The sequence below is a fragment of the Notolepis coatsorum genome (assembly GCF_963971535.1).
Source record: "Notolepis coatsorum genome assembly, chromosome: 10".
Lineage (NCBI taxonomy): Eukaryota > Metazoa > Chordata > Actinopteri > Aulopiformes > Paralepididae > Notolepis > Notolepis coatsorum.
This window is the reverse complement of record NC_140174.1, coordinates 35,887,558-35,910,181: the sequence shown is the minus strand read 5'-3', so window position 1 is coordinate 35,910,181 and position 22,624 is coordinate 35,887,558. Positions and strand designations below refer to the sequence as shown.

At 40.7% G+C, this 22,624-nt stretch overlaps 1 protein-coding gene across 4 annotated transcripts in view; it reads left to right on the top strand.

Moving 5' to 3' along the window:
- The window catches only part of kcnma1a (potassium large conductance calcium-activated channel, subfamily M, alpha member 1a), a 214,507-nt gene that overhangs the window by 107,832 nt on the left and 84,051 nt on the right, over window positions 1-22,624 (top strand). For all 4 annotated transcript variants that reach the window (XM_084323923.1, XM_084323922.1, XM_084323924.1 and 1 more), the window contains exons 6-7: window positions 19,235-19,310; window positions 21,054-21,129. In XM_084323923.1, coding sequence (XP_084180049.1) covers window positions 19,235-19,310; window positions 21,054-21,129 — 152 coding nt within the window. The remainder of the gene's footprint in view (window positions 1-19,234; window positions 19,311-21,053; window positions 21,130-22,624) is intronic.

Sequence of the window (22,624 nt, the reverse complement as noted above, 5' to 3'; positions counted from 1 at the left end):
TTGCCATGGCAGAGCGGGAGTAATGGTTGTGGCTGTTGTAGAGGCTCCGCCCCTCTCACTTGAACAAACATGGTTAGGCTATTGTGGTCAGAATCATTGAGTACCGAGGCAGGATTGATGTGGTTGAACACAAAGTGTGTGGTGTGATGCAACCTAATAACAGAGTGATGTCACCCACAATTATACAGTATAGATGTGTCCCGTTAGTTGGACATTAATGCTGTAACATTGAAACATTTCCATCCTTATACATGTAGTGTGCACTGTCGATATGCATTGTGATGGCATGGGCATAGAACTGGAATGAATAGATTGGACTCTTCCGAGTGTCTTGCGGCATTCTCCTTCAATACATCTAAGATGGCTGCCGTACAGTTTTGATATTGTTGTCATGGAAATGACAGTGTTTTATGTGTGGACGGTCAGTGCATGGGATGAATGAGAATAATGTGAACTCCCAAGCTCTCGATCCATATAGGAGAGAGAGAGAGGCAAAATTGTGGGGGGTCACAATTATGCCGACATAATTATGCCGACATTTCTTTTGTGTGTTTTCCCCAAATAACATTTAGCTTAGGGCCCTATAAAGGCTTGGGCCAGCCCCTCTCTCTCTCTCTCTCTCTCTCTCTCTCTCTCTCTCTCTCTCTCTCTCTCTCTCTCTCTCTCTCTCTCTCTCTCTATCTCTCTCTCTCTCTCTCTCTCTCTCTCTCTCTCTCTCTCTCTCCTCTCTCTCTCTCTCTCTCTCTCTCTCTCTCTCTCTCTCTCTCTCTCTCTCATCTCTCTCTCTCTCTCCTCTCTCTCTCTCTCTCTCTCTCTCTCTCTCTCTCTCTCTCTCTCTCTCTCTCTCTCTCTCTCTCTCTCTCTCTCCCTCTCTCTCCTCTCTCTCTCTCTCTCTCTCTCCACTCCCCAATTATTGGGGGCCCTCTGGCACTTAGATAGCATTAAGGGTCAGGCCAGCCCTGTATGTGTGAATGAATGAATGAATGAATGAAAACTTTATTTAACAGATTGCAGAATGGGTACAATACAGTACGGCTCAATACACACAATTGTTAAGGGGATGCAGACCAGAGAAAGACGTTTGTCTTGTTTACATCAGGGTCCCCCATTTTCAATTCATAGTGACATTTATGACATACACAACATACATGACATCATGACATTTATGGCATAGGGACATACATGACATACAGGTATACTATATAGTACTGTTACATTTGTGACATATATGATATGCAAATATACAGTACTGTTACCCATAGATCCTGACAGAGTGTATATACATATGATGGGGAGGAGACTGTACATTAGGAGGGGGTGCAGTGTTTCCCACAGGATTTTCAGAGACTATGGGGGGTGAACCTCCGACCCTCTAGGGGGGTCTGGGGGCATGCCCCCCCCGTTTTTATCTTTTTGTACATTTTAAAGTAAAATGCATCAATCTGGTGCACTTTGAGAGCAAAATAAAGAGGCTAGATCTATGATGAACTTTGTGCTCAAAACACAAAATCGACTAGACTAGAGCTTCCCAATCCTCTCCTCGAAGCACCCCAGCCGTTCAATGTTTTTGTTAAATTCCACCACCAGCACACCTGATTCAACTTAACTAGCCCTTTATTAGTTGAATCAGGTGTGCTGGTGGTGGACTTTAACAAATACATGGAACGGCTGGGGTGTCTCGAGGAGAGGTTTGGGAACCACTACTAGAGCATACATTTGAGCCATCAAAGAAATGAAGCAAAAGTGGTTACCTGTGTTGAACTGGTTTATTTTTTAGAAAATTAAAAAATATAGTGGATTACTATTACGATTACTACCACTGCCAATACTACTGATACATCCCTATTGGCAAACTTAATATAAAAAAAAAATATATATATATATATTTTTTAATAACTTTTTTTTTTTTGGTTCATTATACAACTGTGGCGAGACTAATTAGACTGTGGCGGGCCCAAGAACATTCTCTTGTCTATGTGAAACAGTGCCGCAATGGGAAAGTTGAGCCAAGTTATGTTTTTCTCTGAGTCTCATATATCAAACCGAAGTATGTTTTTCTCTGAGTCTCATGTATCAAACTGAAGTTAACAACCATTCCAAAAATGCAGTATCAGTTCCATCAATGGACCTATCTCAAACCCAGCCCTCTTTTCTTGATCTCTTAGGGTTGGAGCGGTGTTTGATATACCGGTAGGTCAATTCCGCGTCTTTGGCCATGAGGTTTTGGCTCAGGGCATTCATGTAGTGAGTGTAATTGAATGCCCTTCACTTCAAGATTAGAGCTTGCTAGCGTACCTGTCATAATATCAGATTGAAATCGGTCTATGATTGAAAGCACATGAATGGATGAAAAAAGAAGGGGAAAAAAGGTAATAGGCTTTGTTGGGTGAATAGAACTCAGTCAATCTGCTAAATGTGTGAAGCTCATCACCAGGAAAGGCCTGGGGGGAATTAGGGGATTAGAGAGATACTTTTCTGATGGATTACAGGTGTTTAGTGCTGGGTCTTCATCTTAGGTTACTGATGGTGGTGGTAGTAGTAGTGGTGGTAGTAGTGATGGTGGTGGTGGTAGAGGTAGTGGTGTTAGTAGTAGTAGTAGTAGTGGTGGTGGTGGTAGTAGTAGTGGTGGTGGTAGTAGTGGCAGTAGTAGTGGTGGTAGTAGTAGTGGTGGTGGTAGTACTGGCACTAGTAGTAGTAGTGGTGGTGGTGGCAGTAGTAGTAGTGGTGGTGGTGGTAGTAGTGGTGGTGGTAGATGTAGTGGTGGTGGTGGTGGTAGTGGTAGTAGTAGTAGATTTAGATTTAGATTAAGATTTAGTAATTTAGCTGACGCTTTTATCCAAAGCGACTTACAAGTTCTGTACGACAAGTCATCAGGAAGGGCACAACTCTATCAGCTGAGTAACAATGTTCATCAAAGTGTTGAGTGTTACAGTGTAGTAGGGCTCGACGGTATGGTCTAAAATTTATATCACGGTATAATTTGAAGCATAGACGATAACGGTATATATCACGGTATATTGATAAAGCAAGTCTCCTCTCAGCCTCCTTAGCCAAATTGAAATGCCCAAACTATATGGCAAGGTCCGTGAACAAGTGGAGAAAAACTCAGTACAATTAAACACTATGCAACGACCACTGCAAACGTCGAGTGAATCGTCAAGTAACGTTAACGTCATTGCTACTGCTGTGACTTAGCTGCTGTAGTCTACCAGTCACAAGGTATGAAGGTATAGTCAAAATCCATACCGTAGCGCAAATTCATACCGTTTATACCGTATACCGTTTATACCGTCCACCCCTACAGTGTAGGTTAGGACAAGTAAGTAGTTAGTTAGTTAGTAGTGGTGGTGGTAGTAATAGTAGTGGTGGTAGTAGTAGTAATAATAGTACTGGTGGTGGTATTAGTAGTGGTGGTAGTAGTAGTAGTAGTAGTAGTAGTAGTAGTAGTAGTAGTAGTAGTAGTAGTAGTAGTAGTAGTAGTAGTAGTAGTAGTAGTAGTAGTAGTAGTAGTAGTACTGGTGGTGGTAGTAGTAGTAATGGTGGTAGTACTACTAGTGGTGGTGGTAGTAGTAATAATAGTACTGGTGGTGGTATTAGTAGTAGTGGTGGTAGTAGTAGTAGTAGTAGTAGTAGTAGTAGTAGTAGTAGTAGTAGTAGTAGTAGTAGTAGTAGTAGTAGTAGTAGTAGTAGTAGTAGTAGTAGTAGTAGTAGTAGTAGTACTGGTGGTGGTAGTAGTAGTAATGGTGGTAGTACTACTAGTGGTGGTGGTAGTAGTAATAATAGTACTGGTGGTGGTATTAGTAGTAGTAGTGGTGGTAGTAGTAGTAGTAGTAGTAGTAGTAGTAGTAGTAGTAGTAGTAGTAGTACTACTACTGGTGGTGGTAGTGGTAGTAGTAGTAGTAGTAGTAGTAGTAGTAGTGGTGGTACTAGGTAGTACTACTAGTGGTGGTAGTGGTAGTAGTAGTAGTAGTGGTGGTGGTAGTACTACTAGTAGTGGTGCTGATAGTAGTAGTGGTAGTAGTAGTAGTAGTAGTAGTAGTAGTAGTAGTAGTAGTAGTAGTAGTAGTAGTAGTAGTAGTAGTAGTAGTAGTAGTAGTAGTAGTAGTAGTAGTAGTAGTAGTAGTAGTGGTGGTGGTGGTAGTAGTGGTGCTGGTAGTAGTAGTAGTAGTAGTAGTAGTAGTAGTAGTAGTAGTGGTGCTGGTAGTAGTGGTGCTGGTAGTAGTAGTCGTTTTTTTTAAGAAGAAGTCTTTATTTATTTATTTATTTATTGATCATGCAGTGACACACACGTTGTGGTGGTTTTAGTGGTGGTAGTGGTAGTAGTGGTGGTGGTGGTAGTGGTAGTGGTGGTGGTTTTAGTGGTAGTAGTGGTGGTGGTAGTGGTAATGGTAGACTGGTAATGGTAATGGTAATGGTAATGCTGGTGGTGGTAGTGGTAGACTGGTGGTGGTGGTAGTGGTAGTGATGGAGGTGGTGGTGTTTTATTGAATAACTTTGAATACGATGTAGAAACCAATGTAGAAAGGTGTATACAGGGGGTTTGAACCTCCATGAGAATGTTTGTGCAAATACACCTTTTTGTTGTTGTTGCTGTCTGATATTGTGTTAAGCCACCACAAATACATCCCTGTATGAGAAACACAACCCTTGTTTCTTGTTTCATTGTGATTTCAGTGGCTTGGTTGATACAATTGACAGAATGGTTAATTGGAAAGTTGTATTTTTATTTATTGCAGTGGAAACAACTGTAGAAGATGAAGAGGTTCTGTGTGATGTCTGTTGAAACACTGCCATCTGGTGGACTGTTGAAACATTGCCACCAGGTGGCAATATCTATATTGATCACACATGTTTATACAATATTGATATTGTATGTAAAAAATTATAACAACAACAATCTATTTGGAGAAATTGCTCGAAGTGCTTTACTCTTACTAACTAACTACTGTAAACTAACAGTACTTAATTTCCTTTACATTGATCATTCAGAAACTGTTGATTATTAAGATGAGAAAAGGCCATCTTCAACTGAATCCAGTGTAGCTATAGAACTCTCAGCGGCAGCTCTATGTTAACAAACATAAAATCTTTTGGTGATTCCCATTAATCTCAAATGCAATATCAAGGACAAAATGACTGGTAATGGTAAAGTAAAAGACTGTTCCTTTCTACCACAGACGGGTCCTGTCATGATGACGCGACGTGAGAGGTCTCTTCCTGCAGTAGTAATCATTAGTAATGTTCAGCTTTAAGCACTTTATCCAAAGCTTCTAATGTCTGTGCCACACTTCCCACGCAGTGGGCAGTAGTGAGCACTATTTATAATGATAGTTCACTTACTCATGTACTCACTTATTATTTATATTTGTGGTCCTTTTTCACTGTAAAGGATGCTGCTATGTAGTAACTCATCTTCCTTTTCTCAACCCATTCCTATAACTCTATTGCCTTAAGCAGGAAACACTGCATGTTCTTAAAATATTATTTTATACTGTGTGAACACAAAAGTGTAAAGGCCCCAGTCAGACATAATAACAAACACAACAACTCCAACAATATAACAAAACATTTTGAACAGAGGCGGCTGGGTGGCGTAGCGGAGATTGCGCTCGTCACCAATGTAAGAGGCTGCGGTCTCGACTCCCGGAGTCAGCATTGCCTGCGGCTTGGGCCAGTCGTCATACTATCTCAATTGGCAGAGGTAGCAGGTGGAAAGCCGGTGGGTGGGGATTGGACGTTGTGGACAGCGACTCCTGCAGGTCGGTTGGGTGACGCCTGTACAGCAGAGTCAGGAAGTATCGGGGGCAGCGTGAGCCTCCCACGCGTTACTCCTCGCCACTGAGAGACCGCGCTGTCTGGTGAAAAGATGCGACAGGCTGCCTCCTCGTGTAATGGAGGGGACACGTGATGCAAGGCTTCTATCCTCACTACAGCCGACCAGTGGGAGGCATAGTCTAGCAACGTTCAAGACAGGGGAGGGGAGAATTGAAGGGGAGAGTTGGCGATACGAAATTGGGATGGGAGAAAAATAGAAAATAAGGAGAAAAAGTGGCTAAAAAATTAAAAACATTTTGAACAATAATTAGATTAAAAATATATATATATATAAAAGGGGGGATGCAAGGACGCTACCCTAAAACCTGCAACAACATGCCATGCCTGCAGACGGACATGCACAAGCGATCAGCCAGTATCATCAACATCCTATTTATATTGCATCAAGATTTATTAAGGAATCTACAGACATGTCCCAGTGGCCACGTTCCTTCCAGTTTAAAATAATTCGTCTTTTGGTGGGTAAACAGCCCACTGTCCAGAACCGGTTAACAGTCACTCCCACACTATTATCTGGGTTTTGGCTCAGCAGACATGGGAAATTAACACAAAGAATCTCTCATCATCAGGGATTCCAACCAGAGTGTTTTAACAGCTGGGCATTCCTAAAGCAGATGAAGTAATGAGCCTCGATTACCACATTAGTGCATAACCCTTGGCGCTTGTTGTGCATCTTGGACAATCTAGTAGGGGGGTAATGTGCTCTACTTCGAATTTTGTATTGTATAATCTTAAATCACACACATTTAGATAAGGTCAATGCCGACCTCCAAATCGGTCAACAGTCAAAGATATGTTAAGGTCAAACTTCAAGCCCGCTGGACAGAAGAATATGCATTATGGGTAGCCCTGAACATTAAACTATACATATTTTTATAAGGTTGCCTTCTTAAGGAGCTGATCCAACTCCGAGCATGAGGCAGGAACAGTTTCCTCATTACAACTTTTATTAACAAATGCTAATTGTGCATAATGTTAAAAAGGAAGAGTCTGAAAGGCCAAACTGATTTGAAGTTGTTGGAATGGTAAGATGTTGTTGCCAAAGATCTGTCCAACTGTTGTATTACTGAAAGTGCTTCCTCCAGCTGAAAGGATGGGGTTACACCGAATAGGACAAGATGGAAGAGAAAGCCCCTTTATGCCAAGTTTCCTGTGCAGTTGTTTCACTATAGAGCATGAAAACCTAAACATAATGTCATCCAATAGAGGTGGTGGTTTTGGACAGTACCACGATGATGCCAAGGATATGTTCTTATTTAGAGATACGATGGTCTTCTCCAACCACTCCCAGCTGCCTTCCAGAGAGACGGGTTTATAGGCCCCAAGTCAGTGAATACTTTGCATTGTATGAAAGATAATACCGGTACTTAAATATATCTGGGACTCCTAAAACCCCTTGGATCTGGGTATAATCAGTTTCCTGGCTTTTTGTTATTCCAAAGGAATCGGATTAACCAGTTTTGGGGGAATTTTAGAGGAATAGAGGCAATGATATAAATGAGCCTTGGTAGAACCTTTAAGGTAAGGCTATCCATCTGCTGATGTCATCCTTAATAGTAACATTTCCCTTAACGTATTGAATAATAATATTATATTATTGTTCCCCCCATATATTTTAGTCTCTTTTATAAATAAGAACCGAAAATGAGTAGGAAGAAATTAAATAACTTAATTTCACAGCATCTGTGCGGCCTTGTTTATTATTCACTGTGTCCATGGAAACTTTTCTGATCATCATTCAATGGTTGGTTCTGTTTTATTTTATGCTGCTGGAGTATGGGGTTTTGATGATGCACCTGAATGTACAGAACCGTGCCATCATTGCCATGAGATACTTCTTGGGAGTCCATAAATATACAGCAAAATGGGCTATAGAAGGGGACATGGTTTGGGACTCATGCTTGGTCAAGCAAAAAGGTGAAATGGTTAGGTTATGGAACCGCCTGGTCCAGCTGCCAAATGACAGGGTGACAAAAAAGATATTTAACTGGGACAGAGGAGAGCACACGGTCATCCCTGGTCAAGAAAGAGAGATGTCCATGATTTTCTCTTCTGCTGACTTAAGTATGATTTTTATGAACAATCTGCAGTGTAAGGTTCACATAATTAAAACAAAATGATCAACAATCCATCAGGATAAGTGGAAGGTGGAGATATGGAAAAAACCTAAACTTAGAAAATATGTTGAAATTAAAGATGAGTATTTTACTGAACCTTATGTAATGTTAAACATAAAGAGAAGACAGAGTTCTCTGTGTGCCCAGTTGAGGTCTGGCACCCTGCCATTGGCTGTGGAAGTGGGTAGATTCCAAGGTAAACCTGAGGAGGAGCGGCTGTGTGTTCTCTGTGATCTGGGAGTGGTGGAAGATGAATATCATTTAGTTTTTTATTGCCCCTTGTACACCGATTTGAGGAGGGCTTTATTTGAGAAAATTCTATTTGTAAATCCGGATTTGTTTTGGCAGTCTGAGAGTTGTATGTTGAGTTGTTTTTTTGTGGAGGAGATCTTCAGTTTTGCAGGATTTTTGGAGAAAGCATGGCACTTGAGACAAAACACACTATATCATATATAATTGTATATGAATTCCTCTTGTTTCTTTGTTTACATACATTGCTTACAGCTTGTTATATTAAGTTTTATTGTGTTTTCTTTTTTGTGGCCATCCTGGTCTATATAACTTATTGTCAATGTCAAGTATACTATTATATACTTATTGTTATATACTCGTACTGGCATCGCGTCCCGCTCTTATGCCATATCGAGATATACCTCATCTCCTGTACCTACTGTACTACATGAACGAAAACAAAACACCCTTGTACTTGACCAGGCCCCGCCCCAGTGGCTTACTATAAGACACCGGGCGTGGTCACCACTCGCCCTTCCTCTTTTTCGTTTTCCATCATGGCGGATGCTTTGCACCCTGTGTAACTAGCGTATGAAGTGTAAAGAGAAATTTAACAATGCCGGAGATTTGCCAGCCCCTGGAATCTTCGGCATGTTCCAACGGCGCTCGTATGGGTTCGGCGACTCTGCAGCTGGATGCATTTCGATGCATCTCCGCGTCGAGTCTGTACTGGGGTTTCCTCGTCTTGTTGACAGCAGACAGAGGGACGTCGTATGATGTGTAGCTATCGAGCTACCTCACACCCAGGTAGGATCTGCGCCGCTAGGCATTAACGCTGGTGTTTGTAATGCTGCTTGTTGTTCTGTTAGACAACCGAGTTGTGTATCGGCGCAAGGGGCAGGATGTCTGGGTAAACGTCCCTCTGAGTTGGACGTTTTCCAGGCTATCCTGGAGCGTGCGGCTAACGCTATGCTATATGCTGGGTACTGTTTCTGTTTTCAAATCCCCGCTGAGGGATGTCTTTATACAAGGTCTTCCCTCCTCTTAACCATTCATGCTGACGGTCAATCGGTGTCTACTGTTATGAGTATTGCTGGGGGTTTTGTTTACCTTTTTCATGGGTGAATGGGCTGAGGTCTAGGGCTGGTGTGCTTTTTGTGAATATTATGAATGGATGCAGGACTGGTTTTCTCTGGTCCGCATCCCCTTAACGTTGTGTGTATGGGCTAGCCCATTCTACAGTGTGTTGGTGTTTTAGTTCATTTATTCATTAACCCCTTCATGGGTGCACACCACAGTGGAGGTTGCTGGTTGCAACCACCACTGGTGCTCCGTGTTTATGAAGCAGGTGGCATCAGTCCTTTGCCTCTGGCATGTTGAAACAGTGCCCCGCCCGGCCGACACCATGAAGTGAGTCGGCCTGGCGGGTGGCTGGTGGGCTGTTAAAGCCTAAACCGCCACGGTATGGAATTAGCAGCGATTAGTGACTTTGTTCGAATTGCTGTTTTTTCTGTCAAAAATGGTGTCTGGTGGCGGGGCCATGAGGGCCAGCCGACGTCGAAACATCAGGTTTTTTTTTAGCTTTGACCTAGCCGCAAGCTATAACCGCAGGGAGGGGTCTCCCTTTGAGGGGATGAGAAGTTAAAAAAAAAATTCCCTCCTCAGGGCTCCCCTCTCCGCAGAGGATCTTTGGTCTTCCGCTGGAGCGCGGGCGGTATTGGTCCTAGGCCCCACACCGCCTCACGCCGCGCAGCCAGCGGCTGTGGCGAGGCCCTCGACAGGCGGCCATGTTTCCCCCGCCAGAGGTACTCTGGGCGTTGAGTCAACAGGGGTCCACAAGGCCGTCAGCCTTGGCGGCCGAGGGATCGGCCATATTGGATGAGCACGGCCTGAAAAACCGTTGCCGTCCTGCCGCGGCCAGCCTGCTCTCCTATCACTCCCTCCCCCAACACCAGCAGAAAAGGGGCTCTGATTTGTTTCCTTTGGCTGTGGGCCGCGAGCCTTCGTTGAAGCGCATGCGGCCCCACGTTTAGTTTCTCATGGGGACAGGGGCTGACACTCAGTTGATGGCTGAGCCTGGGTCTGTCCATGAGAATGTTGTGCTGTCAAGCGGCTCCCACACCATAAGCTGTGTTTGGTTGAGCCTGGTGTTACGTCTGTCAACTACAAGTGTTGTCAGCAGGGGGGCTCGAGACCTTTTTGAGGCAAACAGTGCGGGCTTCCCCGACCTCGCCTTCGCCAGGCCGGGTGTCACGTTGGTGCCTCCCACTCCCGCAAGATCGGCAGTGGTCTGGCAGGCGCGCGTGATTTGGGTGGTAGTAATATCACTGCAGGGCTACGGTGTGTAGGAACCCATGGGGGCCTCACACCTTGCATGTCCAGCTGCAGAACAACTCCTCAGCATGTTCTGGAGGGGTATTCAGTGGGGGAGCTTTTGTCACCTAGTTTGATGTCAGCTTCCCCCGTATCAAACCGGCCCTTTCTGTTGGGGTCCCCCCTTGGGTGCGATTGCCTCGTGGGTTGTATCAGGGACCGTTGTCCCGATTCCACGGAACGCCCTGCCCGCACGGTTGGCGGGTTCAGAGTTGGCTACGCACAGCGGGAGGGACCGGGCCGCCTATCTACAGTTCCTTGCGGACCAGCGTCGTATGGCGGCGGGTGTGCTCTGGGAGTATCATCACATATGGCTTCAGCAGTGCCATATGTCGAAGAGGATGGAGAGAACGCTGAGGGGACTTGTATTTACACAACCCCACCCATTTTCAGGTTTGGTACAGACCCTATTGTCAGGGTCACCACTTGGTTTTTTTTTTCCCTGATGGAAAACTTTTCCCGAGGAAGGGCGAGTGGTGACCACGCCCGGTGTCTTATAGTAAGCCACTGGGGCGGGGCCTGGTCAAGTGCAAGGGTGTTTTGTTTTCGTTCATGTAGTACAGTAGGTACAGGAGATGAGGTATATCTCAATATGGCATAAGAGCGGGACGCTTAGCCAGTACTCATATAACTAGGTTATATACATAACCTATCGTTTATGTGTCTTGTAAACCCATATTGTGGGCTTGGCATACACCTGTATGTAAGACACTAAAATAAAAAACATCAAATCAAACATCACTGCATAACTTTCATAACTCTGTACAGATTTAGGCTCTTTTGGGCAGGGGAGGTGTTTAAATATATTTGTATCCTTCCCCTATGTGATAAGTGCCAGCAGGTCCTAACCGTGTTGGTAGCAGCTTAGCATCAGCCTAGACTTCTATGAAATAATCCTCAGACCTCTGGATGTTTTGACACAGATATATTTCCCTACACAGTACCTGCTACAGACACACGTACTGTAGCAACATATTTCACGTGTTTGTGTGGGTAAATGCACACACACACACACGCGCGCACACACACACACACACACACACACACACACACACACACACACACACACACACACACACACACACACACACACACACACACACACACACACACACACACACACACACACACACACACACACACACACACACACACACACACACACACACACACACACACACACACTAAGGCTGAGCCCGAATGTTCGAACGTTCGTTCGTTATGTTAACATTCGAATTCTAAATCAAAATTCTAATTTTTTATTTTTATGTTTTTATTATGTTTCTTTTATGTGTCTATTCATTCTGTTTGAACCAATGTGGTTTGTCTTCACAGTTGCAGATAAAGATTAGGCTACACTAATATTATAGTATTAAAAAAAACTTTATATTCATTAAAGAAAGTTGATTTAATAAAAAAGAGACTCATTTAATCAGATTAATCACTTTATTCAAATTGAGGATTTAGTTTGAGGATATTTATAAAAAAAAAAAAAAATTAAATTAACTTTAAAAACGAAGGTTTGTTCGTAAAACCCTGACGAAGTTCGAATCCCAAAAACAGGCTTCGGGGACAGCCTTAAAACACACACACACACACACACACACACACACACACACACACACACACACACACACACACACACACACACACACACACACACACACACACACACACACACACACACACACACACACACACACACACACACACACACACACACACACACACACACACACACACACACACACACACACACACACACACACACACACACACACACACACACCAAGCTGGACTCTCTCTCTCTCTCTCCACAATTTCAGACACGCAAAATAAATCAATATTCAATATCGTATGACTAGACATCTCTGGCAATGCAAAATGTTCTCACAATGTAAAAAGTACTTTATAAGCTTTACTCCATTACTAAAAGGTTGAAAAGCTGAGTTTACATGTAGAATAAAAGCAGTCACTCCTTCAGTCGTACACAGTATATCAGCTTTATCGACTCAAACAGATTTGCCAGAGAACATTTAGTACTGTACTACTTATGGGGTGAACATATCATTACCATTAAGATTAGATAGCAGTGCCTTGGTAATGACCACACAGTGTGGCTCTTAAGTCATAAGCTAAAATGTAAACACAGAAAGAGGCTTTCTGCATTAATCCGCCAACTTAACTTGCAAATGCACTCATATATACAGCAAAGTAAATGTATATGCTTGTCTTGTCTAAATTAATTGTAGCATATTGCATGATTTTCTCCACAATAGAACAATTATTCCCTATGTCAATTACATCAAACATACCATACTGTAGATTCATTAGAGTAGTTGATTTACATCGCAGAATGAGCTCTGACATGATTGCTCTATTCCTTTCCGCTGAGATGGCAAAACATTTAATAATTCACATTCAGCTTGAATAGCAACTAACATTATAGCTGTTATTCCATCGGCTGTGATTCATTTAGGAGTATTGTTCATTCACTTAATTCAACGCAGAATTTGACGATTGCCAAAGCTTTTGATCTGCATGGCTTTACTGGACACTGGCCTGGCGTGAACCGCTCTCTGATGGCACCAACATGAGGCAAGATGCAACTGTTCCTGTCTTGCCGCGAAGATGAACAAATCTTTCAAGTTTGTGACTGTCTGGAGCAATGGCTGTTTTTAGTTTTTTTTTTAGATAAAGAATGTAGGTTGTTATTGTCAAACCAGCTTGATGGACAGACTTTCTGTCTGGATGAATCCGAAAGGAGCTTACACTGTAATATCCTGATGGAAAAATGGGTTTGCTTTAAGCTCGGACGTACACCACTGATCACGACGCGGATACTATGAGGGTCGGTAGCAAATCAGATCATGACGCCTCTTCCAGAACACCAGTTCTTCTTTTCGCCCCCTCCCTGCCAGAAACTAATATTATGAAGCCACCTGATCACATTGTCTAACGCTACATGTTTAAGGCTTCATGTCGATGAGATACAGTTTGCTTATGATAAGGGAGGAGATGCAGTGACGTTGAATAAGTGGACGTAAGGAAAGGATCACTTGGACCTAGAGAATCCCCGGAAGCCTTGATCTGCTCACCATTTCGGAGGCTGACACACGCTTAACGTTGGAAGCATCGCTCTCTGCCGAAAGTATTAGCATTTGTCGGTATTTGGGGAAAAAATGATTTCTCATAAGATGTTAGTGTACAGGCCCGATGGAGGCACGCACTCTGAGACCTTTATTAACACGAGGAGGCGCAAGAAGTCGAGCGGGGAGCTGTTTCAGAAGGGCTACCGGGTCAAGGTGGGCCACGGACAGGCCAACGACAAGGAGGACCAGGACAACTGGTGCCACAGCTTTTGGTCATGCCTCCATGTAATCTGCTACTGGGGTAAGACCTGCCGGGTGTGGGAGTGCTGGGATGTCCTAACCCTTAAGGCTGGGCTTGTTCACAACTCCGTGGACCCCTGTGTCGGCTGGAGCGAGTTCAGGTTCAGGATCTGTGTTGTATTGTATACTCGCCATCTGGCCAAAGCTGCGTATAACTTGATAGGACTTGAAATGAAAAATTAGCTCAGAGCGAGACACTGTGGTTTTTTTTTTTTTTTTTTACTGTAGCATATTTCACTCGTGCCATTTGGCATTCACAGTGAGTTTTTTGGAGCAGGACATTTTTATGGCCATATTTGTAATGGATGTCAGTGTTAACTCTGGGCTCTTTCACAAGAGTTTATTTGTTATTTATTCATACTGTTCACGGTGCTTGATGATGGACTGGACTCTGTGCTGTTGATACTGGTTTGGATATTCTGTTCCCTCCTCAAGGGTGGAATGTCCTGTAGTTTATTTATGCTGATGCACCTATAGGACTCCTATAGGGATATAGTAAACCAAAAATGGATAAATTGTGTATTGCATAGGGGTGGGAATCACCAGAGGCCTCACGATACGATACTATCACGATACTTGAGTCACGATACGATAGTATTGCGATACTAAATATATTGTGATATGCTGAGTATTGCGATATTAATATTGCGATATATTGCGATTTATTAACTTTTTTCAACTGCAAAGTAAAACTTTGTCAACATGTTTTATCTAATAAAATAAAGTTCAGTCTGTTCATCTCACTTCAATCATTTTTATTGCAGAACATGGTATTTTCTCAAGCAGACAGATGTAAACACTGTAATCTGTGTTGCATGTACCTGACAAACTGAACTGTTTGTATTAGTCATATATATTCCAACTCAAGTGAATGCACACAGTGTGTGTGGACTACTGTACTATTACAGGTATTGAAATGAACAATGCAACTTCCTTATACAATTTTTTTTTTCTTTATAAATAATTAAATATCGATACTTGGCGTCCCTGTATCGATACAGTATTGCCACGCAAAGTATCGCGATACTACTACGTATCGATTTTTCCCCCCACCCCTAGGCATTTAACATTATTAAAGGTAGAATCTGTCATGTTGTCAAACAGCGACCTCTAGGCAAAAGATGACAACATGATACTGCACTTTGTTTACAGTTTTTGTTTTGGTGTGATGTGTGGGTTGGGTTTTATCAGTGGGTACAGGGGAGGGGTTGTTACCGCTGGCCACACCTCAGGCTCTGCCAAGATAGGTCTGGAGACATTCACAGTATAATAAATTACTAAAGCTCCAACCCACACGTCAGACCAAGACAAACAAAGCACTACACCAAGCGGGGCTCTTTTGAGGCCCTATTCCCCGTACCTGGTTCAACTAAGTCGATCAAAAGTCCCATTATCCAGATTCAATTAACCTGATGTTTGAATCCGCGCTTTCCCTGTTCCTCGAAGGTGGATTCAGTCTCGTTCATTCAAACCAGGCCTGATGCTCAGGATAAGTGCGCGCGGCCGCTTCAGCTGAAAAGACAGCAGATGTTGATCGCAGAAATCCTGATTTTCTAACGGCATTGATTGATTGATTGATTTCAAACTTTATTAACATATTGCAGAATGGGTACAATACATACGGCTCAATAGCCTCGCCGACAGGTTAAATGCATAATCTATAGGCTAATGTTAAATCCCTCATTACCCCAATCAATCAGATTATATTTCTTTAAATGTGCCTGATGGCAGTAGGCTTAAATGGAATGAATAATCGAATGAGATCTATTGCTAGCGAAAATAATTAGTTAAACTCTTTCAGAATAAGTAGATACAAACAAGCCCAAAGAGTATCTAATTGATAAGAATTAATAGATGCTTATGAGGATATCTGCACTGTATGCGCTCGGCTTAGGTAACATGTACTTTATATATAAATACAATTTTCAAGGCGCGACCCCCGAAATAACAGAGAGGCTTGGAGCCGGCTATACAGTTTCACTATTAATCAGGTTTTAATCTGTTTCGGACATAATCCATATGCATTGAATTGATTAACCTTTGGTTTATACCAGTGACGCATGTTCATCATCAGATAACAGTGCTTGAACAGATAAATGCATTTTCTCAAATGCATTAATGTGACGTCAACGGCTCATTCAATTGCTCAAATCTGTCAAACAGCGCATCTCATCAGACATTTTAATCCCAGTTACAATATCACAATAACGTGTGAGTGATGATACAATTCAACAATCCTCAGATTCCTCGTAATTCATAATCCACAAAGACCACAATCCACGCATAGACACTTCAATTTTATGCTTGAATGAAACACAATTCGCACGCTCCGTTAAGCAAATCTACAGCGGAGAATATATGAAACTAATCAGAGCCAAACGCCCGATAGGTTTCATTCATTAAAAATATCCCAGCGGGATTCACATTTGCAATACGGCGTTATTAAAATAACCACATGCAGTGTGTATCGCGACTCCGAGCGCCGTATATGACGTGCATTATTTTATTTAGGACAAAGTAAATCTATAGGCTGAATATGATTTATTATCAGCATTTAGGTATATTATTTTACATTTCAAAAGCCCCCTCTAGGAAAACGAAGCACAAAAACATCATTTAGAATGGTATAATGCAGATCTACACTGTGGTAATTATTTCAGGAAGCGAGCTGGCACTTCTTTGCGAGGGTGTGGCCATGGTTCATCCAGCTAACTGAACTTAACCCTGCTCTGGAGCAGGTTCAAACTTTCTGATCTGTTACCATGGCGATTTAGAAAATCCGACGTCGGGGAACAGAAATGTCTGGCTTAAGTCAAGCTATGTTGAAGATTATCCGGCTAACTCAGTTAGCCAGGTACGGGGAATAGGGCCGGTCACCGTTTGATGGCATTACAGATTATACCTTTCAGGGGAGGTCCCACAGTTGAAATTGTGTGAATGAATGAAATTTTATCTTTGTGTCATGTCCGACGACCCATCCCTTACGGCATTATAAGACACCAAAAACAATAATTGAATATAACATTCACTTCCCAAGTTTTCTAAGCTACACCAGGCACACCATCAGAGGCCAAAATAAATACATCACATATGTTAGATATTATATATATATATATATATATATATATATATATATATATATATATATATATATATATATATATATATATATATATAGATAGATAGATAGATAGATAGATAGATAGATAGATAGATAGATAGATAGACAGATAGACAGATAGACAGATATTCTATACATTTTAAAATGTTCAGTTGCTATCGCATGCATTTATCTGTGTTTCACTTCACATATGAGTGCATGCTTACCAACTGTTTGCCTGTTTTATTGCAACACTACTATCACCGACATCTAAGAAGGGAGATCCCCCCTTGAATGGCCCTTCTAAGGTTTCTCTCCTCCACATTGCCTGTGGTGCATTTTTTCCTATTGCTAGGTTTTAGTGAGTTTTTCCGTATACCTTCGCGTGGGGTATGTCTGGGAGTGTTGCATTTATTTTGCATTTATTTAAAAAAAATTTGACTTTATGGTGTTTTTTCTTGACTTATTATGATGTTTCTTCTTCACTTGTTTAAAGAAGACGTGTCCGGCCCATGGGGACATTAACGTGTGTTGTCGGGCCTTACAAATCAATTCTGCAAGTGCAAACACCCTGTGATCAAAAATCCATTTTAGTCTTTCTGCATCACTCAACCACATTAACTCAAGATTTTTACACCTGTAAAAAAACTTTTGACGCAACTCATAATATAATGGACAATAAAACATAAAATGTGTGTGTGTTTGTGGGGGGTTGTATCCTATTTGAATTGTATTGTAATTGTATCCTATCCTATCTGAAACTTTATACATTGAATTTGGATACAAAATATCTATATTTAGTTATTAACATTCTAATTTAAATTAGAATTAGCTAATAATTCATAAAAAAATCACAACTTTGCACGTTAGTTAGAACACCTTTTTTTTTATCAGGGGAGTACATTTCTCTTTTCAATGTAAATAGTTGATCATTTACAGAAGGGTTTTTCAAAAATGTGAAAGCATCATGTCAAATTAAGGTTAAGGTTAAAAAAGCATCAAGTTAAAGTTAAAAAAAGTATTTTGTGTAGAGGGATTACCGTATGTCAGTTTGAGAAAATGGCGTACATGATGCTGCTTGTTCAAAAAACATTATTTATAGTCACTTTTTATGATTGTTATATGTTTTATGAAACCACAGTAGTTGTAGAGGCAAAAATATGATAACATCTCTAATAAAATTGTTCTATCCTGTCAAAACCATTTTCAACTGTTGTCCCTCCCCTTTGGTCAAACATTACAACAACACTAGTAGGTAAATATCCATAGATTTAACCTTTTGGACAGATAAATGTATGCTACAGTATACAGTACATTTGCTGATGGGTTTGAAGGTGATTGTTTTAATCTATATTGGTCTTCATCTATATTTAGTCACACTCTGCAAATGATCATTGGTTCACTGATATGTTCTAGTACACTGGCTTAGTACGTTTTGTGTTTTTTTTATGTGCTGTAAAATGAGCCATGTTGTTTTAATTAAATGTATTTTCATTATGAAACTTTGCGGCTGTGGCAGGGCAGGGATGGTGTTCAGTGTGTCTGGTAATGGATGGTAGTGTGTGTCAGTTTGTCTGGTAACAGATGGTTATAGCGGTGCGTGACAGGGTTTGCGGTCAGCGTTGACATGACTACGCCCTTGACTTCTCGACTGGAGGCTTTAATTTGGCAATTTCTTTTGTATAAATACCCACAAAACATTGGGGGTTTGGGGGCATTTGACGTCATTGCTGTTTACTCATCCAACAGGGCCTGTAGGCGTACGTCCACCTGTCTAAACTTTAATCCAGGTTTTCATCTCTTCCTCGTTCGGTCCTTTATTCCACAGTAATGAAAAATCGGCTATATAAATGCTGCTGTTTGAAAAAGTCAGTCTCCAGAGATTAAAGCGGACGTTGTTTATTGATTCGAGAGAATCCCTGGATGCCACGTTAGATTTTTTTGCTTTTGACAAGATTCTTTGAAGTATTTCCTTCTGTGTTGCGTTATTAGTTAAAAATAAATAGTTGGTTTTTTGTTGCCATTTAATAATTTTTTAAAACCATGAATCCAATGAAGCTGCTAAAGATGAATGAAGGTTTGAACGGTATGATGCTGTCCTTGTTTTACAAACTGCTGTCTTAGGAGATGTCACAGTGATGATTCAACTTGGCTAATTTCTCTATGCTCTTGTTTTTCTCTCACAGGCTTGAGGTTTTTAAGGGCCTTAAGGTTGATACAGTTCTCAGAAATCTTACAGTTTTTGAATATATTAAAAACAAGGTAGGTACATTATTATTTGATCTTTTAATGTTTTGTACTGTACTTAGCAGCCAGTTTATGATATTCAGTTGTACTAGTGATATGCAACACTGCATGCATAGTGACATTGTATAGCCTTGTGCATGTGTTGTCATTTCATTTATCACTGCAGTCATAATAATGGAATTACCATCAGCATCTTCTTAACATTAGCTGGAATGTAAAGACTCCAGTGCAATGTTTTTAATCCTACATTGTGTTTTATATTGACCCTCATGAGTACCTGAGCATAGTATTTATAGGCTACATTTATAAATATATATATATTGTTTTTTTCATCATAGCATGGATTTAACCAATTACCTTAATTTTATCTGAAATAAATGATAAACGTATGGGGGATGCGAATGGAATTCCTCATATCTGATGATGTTGTATTGGATGAGGCAGCATTCTGTCCGTTTCCCTGCTACTTATTATTATAGCTTTTTGGTACAGATGTCAGGAAGAGCTTATAGCCCTACAAAATGTTTTACCCTCACCCAGTTATTCTCATAATAAGGGAAGAATACAAAAACATGAATGGACTCAGGCCATGCTATGACTGACCCAGAACAATACATTTCCATATGTTTGTTTGTTTGTTTTGCTTGTTGCATTATGGCTGTTGTGCTTGTTTTGCAAATGCATGTTTGTGAGGAAATGGAGCTTTTGTCTCTTATATTATGACAGTGCACCAAGAAGGGATTTGCATTGCAGCGATGCGAACTGGAAAATGCAGTAGCAATGTGTAAATCTGTGTGTGACTGAAAAAGAAAATAATAAGTCTAGAGCAGATTTAATGCACCAGCTTTATATTCCAATGCCCCATCATAATCCCATAAGAATACAATAGATCTGTTTCGCACACACTAGATCCACAAAGAATGGATTGCGCAGAGCAAGTTGCACCCTTACTTAAAATTCATTATGAATTGAAAATTGTGTGTATTGAGCCGTACTGTATTGTACCCATTCTGCAATCTGTTAATAAAATTTTCATTCAATCAATCAATCTGCAGTGCACAGTGATTGATTGAATGAAAATTGTATTAACAGATTGCAGAATGGGTACAATACACTACGGCTCAATACACACAATTGTTAAGGGGATGCAGACCAGAGAAAGACTTTCGTCTTGTTTGTCAGGGTCCCCCATTTTCAATTCATAATGAATTTTAAGTAAGGGTGCAACTTGCTCTGTGCAATCCATTCTTTGTGGATCTAGCCTTTTGTCTCTATTGAATAATATTCAGCTTGAGCAGCTTCCAGCTGTCTTTAATCTGAGCTACTTGCTGTAGTTAAAGTCGACGAAAGACACACTTCTTCAATCAATATCTGAAATGGAAAAAATAATTATAAAAAAAAATATATATATAATAATAATAACCTTACTGTCATGCACTTGTCCTAATATACTAACCTACACTGTAGCATTCAACACTTTGATGAACATTGTTACTCAGCTGATAGAGTTGTACCCTTCCTGCTGACATGTCATACAAAACTTGTAAGTCGCTTTGGATAAAAGCGTCAGCTAAATGACAAAATGTAAATGTAGTTACTTCACCTTACATAAAAGCACAGTAGGCCTATAGCTAACACTGAACACCTATAGTGGCACTGCCTGGATTGATATAATTACATTATGGCAATTGGATTAATTTAAAGTTGAATGTTTTTGTCAAATGTTAATCTTTATTGTCTGGCTCTTGTTTTCAATAGCAACTCGATAAAACTGGTGAACTTGTGTTCAATCTTCATAAGCACATGGCTAACGGCAGCAGGATTCATACATTTGGTAAGTTACTGTCATGTGAGGAGGAAGCAGAACTTACAGAGTATGGTGGTAAATATACATTCTTCATTCATAATCAGCATCAAGTGCTTAATCTGTGTTGCCTCATCAAACTATTCTGGAAAATGGGCACTTCACTCAATATAAAATAGGTTGAGAGTTTGAAGGCATACCAATATTTGATTATTCTATTGAGAAAATGTCAGTTAACCCGATATCCTTAAAAATATTTAAATAATAATCAAATAAACAGTATTGCGCCTCTTGGATAAATAAGAGCACTGCTTAAGAAAACACAGCTAATTTGCCAGTCACTAGATAATAACATTAGCCTACAACTACCGTACTATAACGTTTCACAACTACAAATGTAGCTGGAAAGTTAACAAATCCCAAGTACATATTTTATAAGATTGCAAGGTAAAGTAAACCTACCATTGTGGCTCTCTCTCAGCTATAGCTCCAATAGCTGCCTGGCTAACATTAGCAAACAAGCTAACATACTCCACTGAAACGTATTAGCTTCACCTCTCCAGGAGCTCATATAGAAACATGTTTCCATCAATAGTCCAATAAACAGCTGCCTGCCATACATTAGCATGTAGCCTGTTGAATCACAAATCTTTCACTTTCACTTTCGGTATAGCAATGTTGCCTTCAAAATAAAAGCGTGAGCATGTTTTTCTTGCCTTCAAAATAAAGGTTTGGTTGCCGCATTTTCTTGCCTGAATACCTACGTTATTTAGAATATTCCAATAACTGTGCCCATCCCTATTGTAGGGAGGTCAAATGTTCTGCAGTAATGTAATCAAATAGAGGCTCCTCCCACAATGCTATTCAGAGCGCAGTTTTGGCCCTTACATTTTCAGGCCATATCCCTCACAAAAAGCCAAAGTCGATACGATACTTTAAAAGTGATTTGTTGGAGAAATTGGATTATTCTTTCCGTTTGGGACTTGAGTTTTTAACCAAAAGGCGATTATAATGGATTATAGCCGGGTCAAGTGATTACAGGAAGTTGCAGTAACAAAATGATTATTACTTTATTTTGCCACAAAATCTTGTTTATGTTGTAGACCATCTCACACGGGTAGAATATTCAATTAAAATAAATATTTGCTCTACCACCGGTTTAAAAAATAAATATATATATTTTCCGTGACGGCAGAAGAACATCTGACCTCCCATCCATGGATTCAATTGGTATGAATGTACTGGTAAATGCAGTAGTTATTGCATTTCATGTGTTCAAATTGTACAACTTTTTTGGCATAAACATAAACATCTCCTTCACTATAGACTATTATGTTGTCTGTGTTACATCATCAAAATGTTCTTTCCAAATATCCATGAATTTGATTTGGTATGTAGTAGTCATTACATTTCATGTGGTCACATAGTTACAGCTTTCCTGAAAACATAAACCAAGGTGTGTTACATCGCCAAATATCCTCCAATATATTTAGTTGCTTATGTAGAATAGGTTGTACAGTATGTG